This window comes from Natator depressus, chromosome 23, assembly GCF_965152275.1.
Source record: "Natator depressus isolate rNatDep1 chromosome 23, rNatDep2.hap1, whole genome shotgun sequence".
In the NCBI taxonomy this organism is placed as follows: Eukaryota; Metazoa; Chordata; order Testudines; family Cheloniidae; genus Natator; species Natator depressus.
In genome coordinates, this window is record NC_134256.1 from 22,214,807 (window position 1) to 22,227,417 (window position 12,611).

The 12,611-nt window shown below is 66.5% G+C and overlaps 1 protein-coding gene across 1 annotated transcript; it reads right to left on the bottom strand.

The window, feature by feature from the left end:
* Positions 1-6,206: 6,206 nt before the first annotated feature.
* On the bottom strand, positions 6,207-8,478 carry ABT1 (activator of basal transcription 1). Its single transcript, XM_074937723.1, has 4 exons — positions 8,371-8,478; positions 7,483-7,750; positions 6,914-7,089; positions 6,207-6,611 (listed from the first exon to the last, which is right to left on the bottom strand). Exons 2-4 carry the CDS (start codon positions 7,733-7,735, stop codon positions 6,222-6,224), a joined length of 819 nt encoding a protein of 272 aa, XP_074793824.1. The 5' UTR covers positions 7,736-7,750; positions 8,371-8,478; the 3' UTR covers positions 6,207-6,221.
* Between the last annotated feature and the right edge of the window lie 4,133 nt (positions 8,479-12,611).

Genomic DNA, 12,611 nt, shown 5'->3' on the forward strand with positions numbered 1-12,611 from the left:
GAAGAACCGCCATGCATAACACCACATGGGGATGGCTGAGATGCAGCCACCTCTGGGGTGAGGCAGCTGGGGAACAGCCCGACAAGGCTTCCTCCAAGAGAGAGGATCTCTCCCCCGGCCTCACCGCTGCAGGGTATTTGGCAGATGTCGGAGCTGCCCTCGTCCCCGTTCTCGCACCCGTAGGGGCTGTTGATCTGGAAGATGCCGAAGTCGGCGCTGCCGTCCCAGCTGTTGTGGTTGGTGGCCTGGGTGTTGGAGCTGCTCTCGTGCGCGGCCATGCAGAGCCCTGGGAGAGAGGCAGCTCAGCTCGTTATGGCGGGGAAGGGTCAGCAGGTGGCGCTGTGACACACACCCGCGGTCAGCGGGCACGCTTGGAAGACGCGCCGCTTGTCGTCAGCGCCCGGCGGGGTATTTATAGAGGGCGCTGTCGCGAGCAGAGCCAGTCTTGGCCTGGAGCTCTTGAAGCGAGGTGGGTTGACCCTAAATGGGGGCACCTTGCGCCCAGCCGTTCGGGCTGGGATCTGACAGAGGGTGGGCGGGCGCTGGGAGCGACCGGCTCTGCTCCAAGACGGGGGCACAGGATGGAAAGAACTCAGCTCGGAGGAATTCGGTTTTCATCGGGAAATGCCGGCAAAGGTCGGTTTCGTAGAATCATAGACTATCCGGGTTGGAAGGGACCTCAGGAGGTCAGCTAGCCATCTAGCAAAGCGAGGCCGAAATATTTCCAGCCATGCTAAGGGAAGCAAAGTCAGGACCATGTGGCCTGCGGACAGAGGCGCATTTTGACACGGGAGGGTGACCGTTTGCGGTTTGGCGACGGTCAGCGTCTACTGTCGTAAAATAATTCTTGTCTGGCCACCCCCCCTCGTCGAACTGCCCTACGACTTCCCGCCACGCTGAAGATTTCAATCAATGCAAATCAAAATGCAACGGTGAGCCCCCTGAATTGTGACAATTTAAATGGCCAGAAATAGACTTTAAAAAATGCATAAACCCCCAAGACTGTGCACAACAGTGAATTTTAATGGATAAAACCTGGGGAGGGGGGAATATTTGAACCCCATAATTTGGTGCAGCCGTGGAAACGTCAATGGATACAAGTAGAAAAAACTGCTTGAAATTATCTTGTGCCGCTGTGAACGTCCACGTGGATAAAAACGGGGGGAAATGCTGGAAGCCGTTTTGCAGAACTGTCCAAAGTTAAATGCGCAGAAACAGACAAGAGGCTGGAAACCCAGAATTTCGTGCACCTGCGAATAGGTCAGTGGACAAACGGACAAAAAATGCGTGAAACAATTTCGTGCCACTGTGACCATTTCAATGGATAGAAATAGAAAAATTTCGCGCAACGGTGAAGAGCTCAGGGAGTAAAAGTCGGGGGGGGGGGATTCTTCACACACCGTTGGGCAGAACTATAAACGTTTCAATGGACAGAACGAGAGAAAAGCCTGAAAACCCAGAATTTCGGGAAACTGGGACCATTTAACTGGAGAAACGCGGGGGGAGGGGCAGGGGGGAGCTGGAGCCGGTGGTTCAATTTCGAAGCCCTTTTAGAACCGGCTGTTCCGCGGGGAGAACCGGCTCGAAAAGGGCTTCGAAATGCAACAACCGGCCCAACGTGGGGCCTTAGGCCCCGACTCCACGGGTGCCCCAACCCTGGAGCCCCCCACGGGGACAATTTGGTGGGTGCAGAGCCCCCACCGGCAGCTCCCCTGAACCCACCGCCCCGCCCTGCTTCTCCGCCCCCCCCGACTCCTCCCCGAACCCACCGCCCCCTCACCGGCTTCTCCGCCCCCCCCCCGCCTCCTCCCCTGAATCCACCACCCCGCCCTGCTTCTCCACCCCCCCCCTGCTTCCTGCGAATCAGCTGTTCAGCGGGAAGCTGGGGAGGGTTGAGAAGAAGATTCAGGGGAGGAGGGTGGGGGAGGAGCGGAGAAGCAGGGCGGGGTGGTGGGTTCAGGGGAGGAGGCGGAGGCCGGGGGGGGGTGCGGAGAAGCAGGGTGGGGTGGTGGGTTCAGGGGAGGAGGAGGAGGAGGAGGAGGCCGGGGGGGGCGGAGAAGCACCCAGGGAGTCAGAGCCAAAGGTGCCACTTTTGATGTGATCAGTGGGGGGCGCGGCCGCTCCCCCTGCTCCCCCCCCAGCTACGCTCCCCCGCCCCTTGGAGCCAGAGGGACCTGCCAGATGCCTCCTGGGAGCTGCCCCAGGTAAGCACCCCCGGGACTCCCCACCTCGCCCCCCGGCAGGTGCCTCTGGCTCTTAGGGGTGGTCACCCACTACGGTGGCCCACGAGACCCCCCTGCCCGGTTCTGGGGGCAGTCAGGGGACAGGGAAGGGGGGTGGATGGGGCTGGGGGGGGTCAAGGAACGAGGTGGGGGTGGATGGGGCAGGAGTCCCAGGGGGCGGGGGTGGGCAACGACCCCCTCAAGGGGTGAGGAGGGAACCCGTTGTTAAGATTTTGGCAGCTCATCACGGGGGGGGAGGGGGGAATGCTTAAAACCCGCCCCCTGGGAAGTGGAAGGAGGAGAGGTCTGGGGCGGGGTGGCGAGGGGCCGTGGGGGGGGGTCACTCGCAGCTGGCCAGGCTGTAGCCCCCGTAGCCGTCCAGCCCCCCCTGGGCGAGCTGGCAGCGGGTGTCGCACACGGGGGCCAGCAGGGCGAACAGCGCAAGAGCCTTCAGCTCCGCAGGGCGAGGGGCCGCTAGGAGCCCAGACTCCTGGGTTCTCTCCCTGGGTCTGGGAGGGAAATGGGGTCTGGTGGTTAGAGCGGGGGAGCTCGGAGTCAGGACTCCTGGGTTCTATCCAGAATACGCCACTTCCTTTCTGGGACTCACAGGCTAGGTCCCCAGGCCACCCTGGAGCTGGACGCATGCTCCAAGCCTCAGTTTCCCCAGAGCGGGGGGCTGCAGGGATGGACAAAAAAGGGGGTGAGGCGGCTCTGGTGCCTGCCCAGAAGCAGCCATTGCTGGGGAGGAGCAGAGGGGGTCCCGGCCCCACCACCGCAGCTCCCTGTCCCAGTGGGTGGGAGGCGTTCCTGGCCGCTCTCCACTCCACGCAAACAGGCTCTTATCTCCTCCGGCCACTGCCAGGCACCGCGAGCCCCGGCCCAGCTGATCGGAGTCCGGAGGCCGAGCGCCTGGCGCTGGTTTAGGGGACACCCTCTGCCACTCCCGAGACTGGCACGCTGGGGGGAAGACGGTAACAAGTGAGATTGTGGCCCTGTCGCGCCAGGCGCTGCACAGGCCCCCCCACCTGACCGACGTCTGGGCCCTGTGCAGCCCCCCTTGTACCGAGATCTCCGTCGCGCCAGGCGCTGCACAAAACCCCCCACCCCACCGAAGACGCCCGAGGCAGAGCACCAGGCAAAGGGGCGCAATGAGGGATCAAAGCAGGGCCAGGGATCGGGGCCGCAGGGAGCCGGGAAGAGAGAGCCAAGAGCAGCCGGGGTCCCCAGGATCCTGCCGCACCACCGCTAATCCACTGCCAGGCCACGACCCCCGATCCCGTTCCAGACCCGCAAGGGCCGACGCCGTGCCGGGGGGGGGCTCGCTGACTCCGGGACTGAGCCGCCGGGCCCCGGCGCCCCTCCGGGAGCTCCCGTGGCAAGGCCAAGCCAGGTCCGACTTCACCTTCAGTGCCAGAATTTGGGAACACGAGAGCGGTGCTGGTCCAGTGCCAGACAGGGGCCTGGCTGTTAGGGGGAACCTCGGGGGGGCCGTCCCAGTGCCGGGGTGGGGACACCCGCCCTGGGGCAAGACCGGGGCTGAACGCACCTGCGCCCTGTCCGGGTTAAAGCTGGGAGCTCGGCTGCGCCCCCCGGCGGGTTACAGCAGCCGAGATCGGGCTGCTCTGGAGGGACGGGGCCAGGCCCAGCTGTGCTGGTTCGGTTCTGGGGGGCTGCCGTCAGTAAAACTCCAGGTGCCACATAGCCCCTGGGCCGGAGAGCAGAGCCCGGGGAGCCCTTTACCCTGGGGGTGGGGGCTGGGAGGTGGCATGCCCCGGGCCAGCCAGGCCCTGCCCTGGGGCTGGGTCACCCCCTAGAGGGGCCAGGCCCCACGCCCCATTCCCTGACCCCCTCAGCCAGCCGGCGCCCCCTAGTGGGAACAGGCCCCGTGTCCCTTTCCCTGACCCCCAGAGCCAGCCAGTCCCTGCCCTGGGGCTGGGGGGGGGGAGCTGGCGCCCCCTAGAGGGGACAGGCCCCACGCCCCATTCCCTGACCCCCAGAGCCAGCCAGTCCCTGCCCTGGTCGGATGGGAGCTGGTGCCCCCTAAAAAGGAAAGGGCCCGAGCCCCATTTGCAGCCCCCCAAGCCAATCAGCCCCTGCCCTGGGGTCAGATGGGAGCTGGCGCCCCCTAGAGGGGAAAGGCCCCCTTCCCCGTCCCTTGGTGGCTGCGTGCATGTCCTCTGGACGCGCTGCACCGGCTCTGGGCAGACAGCCGCCCACGCAGCCCCCCAGCTCAGCGGTGAAGGCGCCCGGCCAGGTGTATCGGCAGGGGGAGAGCGCCCCATAAGAGGGACATTCAGACACGCAACCCCCACGACAACGGACCAGCTCAGTGAGGAACAGGACTTTCCCTCCCGCCCTCGGCCAGCTGGACGCCCCCTCGGCGCCCCCTCCCCCTCGGCGCCCCCCTTTCATGCACCGACACGAACAAGTTACGTCTTGCCCCACTGCAGGGGTCAGTCACCACCCTCTGCCTTGTACTGGTCGGGTTGATCCAAATATCTCTATCCGCCCCCCGCAGTTAGTCTTTCCGAGGCGTTCACACCATATCGGGGGGGTGGGGGGGTCCTGGCACGATCCCTCTGGAGTGCGTTTACACGAGCGCCCGGTGCCTGGCCCCTCTTAGGAGCGTTTGTGGTTTTGCAACCCCTGGTCTTGCTGAGGTCACGTCCCGGCCAGCGAAGGCGCGAGCAGGGCCTGACCGCGGCCCGGAGGCCGTACGCCCGCCCTTTCCTGCCAGGCCTCATAGCGCAGGGTCCCGCGGCTAAACCCCCGGCCCGGCAGAAGGGAGCGGGCAACGCACACAGGCGGGCAGCTCGTCCGGCACCGCGAGCCCCGGCCCGGCTAAGCGGAGGCCGAAGGGCAGGGGCCACCTCGTGCCACCCTGGGCCAATGCAGAGCCTGGCCGGGCTCGTCGGTCAGGACGTGACGCAGAGCAGGGCCGAGACGCGAGCCTGCCGGAAAGCCGCCCGCTGGAGGCCGCTGGCCCGTCCGCAGCAGCGACTGGAGGCCGAGCACTTGGCCAGGTTGGAATAAACTCAACGGTCGCCACCCTCGTTTTCAGTCACTCGGGTTTTTTAATCGCGCTCAGCCAGAGGGACCGGGGAGCCCTCGGGTCTCAGCTGGTATCGAACGCACAGGGACGGAGCCCGAGGGGGCCGGGGCACCGGGCAAACGAAAAGCCCCTTTGTAGCAAGTCACGGTCTCGTCTTCAGGACGGACGAGGTGCCGGGAGCAAGGCCAGCCTGACGGTCCGAGCGGCTCCGCGGGAAACCAGCGGCTGAGCGTGGCAGCCGCAGGGTGGAAGGGATGGTGCTGAGTCGAGACGCTGGGGGTCCATCGAGGCAACAACTTGGTCTTCAGAGCCCTGCCACCAGCGCTAAGGAACGAGCCACTGCTGGGGGGCAAACTCCTGTTGCCCCAGAGCCGAGGGGCAGGAGGAAGCGGGCTGGGGGGTGATCAGATGGGGCACCCAACCTGCAGCACCCCAAGGTTTAAATTAATCTCTGTTCTCCCCCGATCACATACCCCCCCGTTGAATCCCGCTGCCCACTTGGGTTCGGATTCACCCCAGTGCACCCCCACCCCCCTTGTCAACACGACCCCACCCCCCACTGGTATCCCCAGGCCAGGAAGCTAGAGCCCCGGCCAGCTCCCCCAAAACCCCAACTTGGCACAGGCTGGGGCGTATGTGCCATGCTGGGTGGGAACTGTCAGGAGTCCTGGCTCCCAGGCCCCCCCTGCTCTAACCACTAGCCCCCACTCCCCTCCCAGAGCCAGGCATAGGACCCAGGAGTCCTGGCTCCCAGCAACTCCCACTCAACCCCACTGGACTCCACTCCCCTCCCAGAGCCGGGAGAGAACCCAGAAGCTCCCCTGCCCCATTCTCCACAGCACAGCACCCCCTAGTGCCTGGCCCTGACTGCCAGGGGAGAGCACCCCTGGCCCCGCCCCCTGCCCCACTCCCTGTAGCACGGCGCCCCCCGGCGCCTGGGGTTCTCACTACAGATCCGGCCCCCCCGGTGCCTCCCCCGAGGCAGCGTCCGTGGTGTTGAAGATTTTGGCCAGCAAGGAGCGGCTGGTCTGGGATTTCAGCTGGATCTCCCGGGCCTTGGCCAGCTGCCCACGGAGCCGGCACCCGCCCGCGCCCGCCTTGCGCCTCTGGATCTCCTCCTCCGTGGGGCGCTGGACGAAGCCCCAGCTCTTCTCCTCCCCGCCGGCGGGGGCGGTGGCGGCCCGGCGGGCGAAGCGCTGGCTGGTCTCCACGCTGCGCAGGTAGAAGCTGGTCTCGCGCTTGGCCTGGGAGATCTCGGCCCGCAGGCGCTGCTGCCGGACCTGCCGCTCGTAGGCCAGCCGCTCGCTCAGGTGCGGCCACTTGAACCGGTGCAGGTACTGCGGGGACGGACGGACAGACGGACGCCTCACTGCCTCTGACCGGCCGGACCCCGCTCCCCACCCAGAGCCGGGGAGAGAACTCAGGAGTCCTGGCTCCCAGCCCCCCCGCTCCAACCACTAGACCCCACTCTCCTCCCAGAGCTGAGGAGAGAACCCAGGAGTCCTGGCTCCCAGCCCCCCCCTGCTCCAACCACTAGACCCCACTCTCCTCCCAGAGCCGAGGAGAGAACCCAGGAGTCCTGGCTCCCAGCCCCCCCCGCTCTAACCACCAGACCCCACTCCCCTCCCAGAGCCGGTACCTTGATGTTCCAGAGGTCGTAGTGGAAGCGGCTGCGCCGGCGGGTGCCCATGGGCGTGTTGTGCAGACTGGCGGCCACGAGCTTCGCCACGCGCTTGTCCCTGAACTCCACCCAGCCCTCCGTGTAGTTCTTGGCCTTGGCGCCAGCTTTCTTCTTCCTCCGCCGGACGAACCGCTCTGGGGGGACGGAGAGATCAGCCCCCGCCAGACCCCCCTCAAGCCCCTTCCAGCCGCAGGCCCGCCCGGCGCTGCGATGCAGCCACCTCTGGGGCAGGGCGGTTGGGGAACAGCCGCACATAACGCCGCGATATATTTTCAGCCAGGAAGTGAAGGGGAGTCCGACGCGCAACCGGAGCCAGCGATTCCCGCTGAAAAGGGGCTTTTGCCAGGACGCCTGGGTTCGTGTCCCAAATATTGGGTGAAAACCACCAAGGGAGGTTTAGTGACTACAAAGGGTCGGGGCATTTCTGTGTAACCGACATCCCCCCCACACCCCTCCATCACAGCCTCCGCCAGCCCCCCTGCCCCGCTCAGCCCCCCACTTCTCCCCCACACACTCCGTGGACTCACCCTCGGGCTGGAGGAAGATGCGCCCGACCTCCCCATGGACGCTGAGCAGGTTTCGGACGTGCCGGGGCCGGAAGCGGGGCGGGATGTGCCCTAGGTACACGATGCCTGGCACGATCTTCTTCCCCTGGGGGGGGTCGAGGGCGCCAGGTGGGGGGCTCCCCTCCTCGCCCGCCCCCTGCCCGGCCCCCGGGGGGCTTCCTTCCTCCTCTGCCCCAAGCCGGGCCCCTGGCATCTCCTGCGGCTCTTCCAGCATCCCGGGCACTGCCCCCTGCCAACAGGGAGTGGTTAGATCCAGCCTCAGGCCGCCCCAACCTCCGTGCCGCCCCCCCAGTCACCCCCCGTTGCCCAGCTCCACAGCCCCCCCATATGTCCCACCCCCCACATTTCCCCACCAACCCCCATATCTCCCTGTCTCCATATCTCCCCACTCCTCCAGCCCTACATACCCCCCATATTTCCCCCCCTACATGTCCCCGCCCCCATGGCCCAGCCTACAGACCCTCCCAGTCCCCATGGACTCTGCTGTCCTCCCCCCGCCCCACATAGTCCAGCACGCCCAGCTCTGCCCCCATCCACTCCCCCTTCCTCCTCACCCACCTTCTCCCGCATCCCCCTGGCCCCCCCTCCAGATCCCACAGGACCCCCCTCACCTGATCTAACCCCCCCAGACGTCCCCCTCCGCCCTACACATCGCTCCCTCCCCCCAGCCTCCCCATCTCCCATGTGACCCCCACCCGCTACCCCCAACATCCCCCCAACCTACCTCTCCCTCCCCCCCAGACCCACGTGCTCCTATATTTCCCCTCCCCCCACCGCCGGCTTCTGTTCCCCCCCAACCCCCACCACGTGACCCCAGCTCTGCCCCCCGAGCCGCCCCATCTCACTCACTCGCTCCCCGCTGGCCTCACTTTACGGCCCGGGGGCCGTGCGTGGGGCGACCGACCCGGAAACCAAAAGCAGAGGGGGCGTGGTCAGAACGTTCAGGAGGAAATGGGGGAGGAGACAGGGCGGGAAAGGGGCGGGGTCAGAACGTCCCGGGGGAAGCGGGGCGGAGCCGGGGCGGGGTCAGAACGTCCAGGAGGAAGTGGGGGCGGAGCCAGCAATGCAAGGGGCGTGGTTGGAGGGGACGAAATGGCGGGCTGATGGAATAACCGAGGGGGTCGGGGCCAGGGTACTGTGAACGCAGCCCTCCCCTGGCACTAGTGCGCCCTGACCACTGGCCACTCCCTGCCTCAGTTTCCCCATCTGCCCAAGGCGAGGGAGAGGGGGGAAGCGTCACAGCCTCGCCCTGCCTCCTAGGGCGGTGGGAGGATACAGAGTGTGAGGGACTCGGCCACAGGGGGCACCAGATCTTTGAGGTTCTTAGGTGCAGGCCCTGATCCAGCGGCTGGCCGGGGAAGCTGGACGAGTGGGGAATGGAAATGGGGGTGCGGCGAGCCGCAGGGAGGGGGATGAATCAGGGATGGGAGGGTTCGCCCTCGAATTAGACCAAGGCAGGTCAGCCCTCGGGGGGCGCAGCGGCTGGAGAAGAGGCGAGACTGAATGTGTGTGGCAGGAACTGAGGAGGTGACAGCAGGCGCCCCCCAACTCCCTGCTGACCTGATCTGGGGGAGACAGTCCCTGCCCCAGCTGAGATTGGTGCTGCCCAGACACAGCCAGAGACAGTCACTGCCCCAGCTCGGATCAGGGCCCCGTTGTGCCGGGCGCTGCCAGACACAGCCAGAGCCAGTCGCTGCCCCAGCTGGGATCAGGGCCCCGTTGTGCCGGGCGCTGCCCAGACACACAGCCAGAGACAGTCGCTGCCCCAGCTCGGATCAGGGCCCCGTTGTGCCGGGCGCTGCCAGACAGAGCCAGAGACAGTCGCTGCCCCAGCTCGGATCAGGGCCCCGTTGTGCCGGGCGCTGCCCAGACACACAGCCAGAGACAGTCGCTGCCCCAGCTCGGATCAGGGCTCCGTAATGCCGGGCGCTGCCCAGACAGAGCCAGAGACAGTCGCTGCCCCAGCTCGGATCAGGGCTCCGTCGTGCCGGGCGCTGCCCAGACAGAGCCAGAGCCAGTCGCTGCCCCAGCTCGGATCAGGGCCCCGTCATGCCGGGCGCTGCCCAGACAGAGACAGAGCCAGTCGCTGCCCCAGCTCGGATCAGGGCCCCGTCATGCCGGGCGCTGCCCAGACACAGACAGAGCCAGTCGCTGCCCCAGCTCGGATCAGGGCTCCGTCGTCCCAAGCGCTGCCCAGACAGAGCCAGAGCCAGTCACTGCCCCAGCTCGGATCAGGGCCCCGTCATGCCGGGCGCTGCCCAGACAGAGCCAGAGCCAGTCGCTGCCCCAGCTCGGATCAGGGCTCCGTCGTCCCAAGCGCTGCCCAGACACAGCCAGAGCCAGTCGCTGCCCCAGCTCGGATCAGGGCCCCGTCGTCCCAGGCGCTGCCCAGACAGAGCCAGAGCCAGTCGCTGCCCCAGCTCGGATCAGGGCCCCGTCATGCCGGGCGCTGCCCAGACAGAGCCAGAGCCAGTCGCTGCCCCAGCTCGGATCAGGGCCCCGTCGTCCCAGGCGCTGCCCAGACAGAGCCAGAGCCAGTCGCTGCCCCAGCTCGGATCAGGGCCCCGTCGTGCCGGGCGCTGCCCAGACACAGCCAGAGCCAGTCGCTGCCCCAGCTCGGATCAGGGCTCCGTCGTCCCGGGCGCTGCCCAGACACAGCCAGAGACAGTCGCTGCCCCAGCTCGGATCAGGGCCCCGTCGTCCCGGGCGCTGCCCAGACAGAGCCAGAGACAGTCGCTGCCCCAGCTCGGATCAGGGCTCCGTCGTCCCGGGCGCTGCCCAGACAGAGCCAGAGCCAGTCGCTGCCCCAGCTCGGATCAGGGCCCCGTTGTGCCGGGCGCTGCCCAGACACAGCCAGAGACAGTCGCTGCCCCAGCTCGGATCAGGGCCCCGTCGTGCCGGGCGCTGCCCAGACACAGCCAGAGACAGTCGCTGCCCCAGCTCGGATCAGGGCTCCGTCGTGCCGGGCGCTGCCAAGACAGAGCCAGAGCCAGTCGCTGCCCCAGCTCGGATCAGGGCCCCGTCGTCCCGGGCGCTGCCCAGACACAGCCAGAGACAGTCGCTGCCCCAGCTCGGATCAGGGCTCCGTCGTCCCGGGCGCTGCCCAGACAGAGCCAGAGCCAGTCGCTGCCCCAGCTCGGATCAGGGCCCCGTCGTGCCGGGCGCTGCCCAGAGAGAGCCAGAGCCAGTCGCTGCCCCAGCTCGGATCAGGGCCCCGTCGTGCCGGGCGCTGCCCAGACAGAGCCAGAGCCAGTCGCTGCCCCAGCTCGGATCAGGGCCCAGTCGTCCCGGGCGCTGCCCAGACAGAGCCAGAGCCAGTCGCTGCCCCAGCTCGGATCAGGGCCCCGTCGTCCCGGGCGCTGCCCAGACACAGCCAGAGACAGTCGCTGCCCCAGCTCGGATCAGGGCCCCGTCATGCCGGGCGCTGCCCAGACAGAGACAGAGCCAATCGCTGCCCCAGCTCGGATCAGGGCTCCGTCGTCCCAGGCGCTGCCCAGACAGAGCCAGAGCCAGTCGCTGCCCCAGCTCGGATCAGGGCCCCGTCATGCCGGGCGCTGCCCAGACAGAGACAGAGCCAATCGCTGCCCCAGCTCGGATCAGGGCCCCGTCGTGCCGGGCGCTGCCCAGACACAGCCAGAGCCAGTCGCTGCCCCAGCTCGGATCAGGGCTCCGTCGTCCCGGGCGCTGCCCAGACACAGCCAGAGACAGTCGCTGCCCCAGCTCGGATCAGGGCCCCGTCGTGCTGGGCGCTGCCCAGACAGAGCCAGAGCCAGTCGCTGCCCCAGCTTGGATCAGGGCCTCGTCGTGCTGGGCGCTGCCCAGACAGAGCCAGAGCCAGTCGCTGCCCCAGCTCGGATCAGGGCTCCGTCGTCCCGGGCGCTGCCCAGACAGAGCCAGAGCCAGTCGCTGCCCCAGCTCGGATCAGGGCCCCGTCGTCCCGGGCGCTGCCCAGACAGAGCCAGAGCCAGTCGCTGCCCCAGCTCGGATCAGGGCTCCGTCGTCCCGGGCGCTGCCCAGACAGAGCCAGAGCCAGTCGCTGCCCCAGCTCGGATCAGGGCCCCGTCGTGCTGGGCGCTGCCCAGACAGAGACAGAGCCAGTCGCTGCCCCAGCTCGGATCAGGGCTCCGTCGTCCCGGGCGCTGCCCAGACAGAGCCAGAGCCAGTCGCTGCCCCAGCTCGGATCAGGGCCCCGTCGTGCCGGGCGCTGTCCAGACACAGCCGGAGACAGTCCCTCTACCAGTCTTTCCATGTTAATTGGCATTAATTACATCACCCTCCTTTCATTCTTTATTAACCAAGCCCCGCGCCGGCCATTCCGTTATCTTGCCCAGTGTCCAGAGAACCAGCCTGTCATTACCTGGGTCGTCCCATTCACCCCTTTTAAACATTGGCCAAACATTAGCTGTCTTCTGGGCCTTCCCCAGATGTTTGGGCTCCAAGATGTGTTGAAAATCAACACCGGTGGTCCAAGACCCTCTTTCTCCCGCGGTCCAAGACCCTGTACAGCCATGTGGCGGATGGCTGGCCAGTCGACATCTGCCTCATCCACCCCGTGGCCAGACGCCAGGACTCTCCCCCTTTTCCAAAGGACCTGGAGAGGATGCTGAGAAGAGTCACAGAAATGGCCCCAGGGCTGGAGAAGACGCCTGAGTGGGGGAGATTGAAGGAGCGCGGCCTGCTTCATTTGGGAGATCGCAACGTGGGTGGATAGCGGCATGTAAGCACCTTCGCGGGGAGGGGGGAAATCTGAGGTGCCAACTAGTCTTTCTTTAATCTAGAGGAGAAAGTCAGAGCGGGATCCAGTGCCTGGGAGATAAATCCAGACAATTTCCAGTTGCAAACAAGGCCTTAAGAACCTAAGAGGGGCCGTGGTGAGTCACATCATGATCCATCTAGCCCAGTTTCCTGTCCCCGACAGCGGCTCGTGCCAGAGCTTCAAGGGGAGCGTACAGAACAGGGCACTCCTGGAGCGATCCCCCCTCGTCTTCCACACCTGGCTTCTGGCTGTCAGATTTAAGGTCATCCAGGGCATGGAGTGGCTTCCTTGAGCATCTTGGCTGACAGGCATGGATGGATTTATCCTCCAGGAA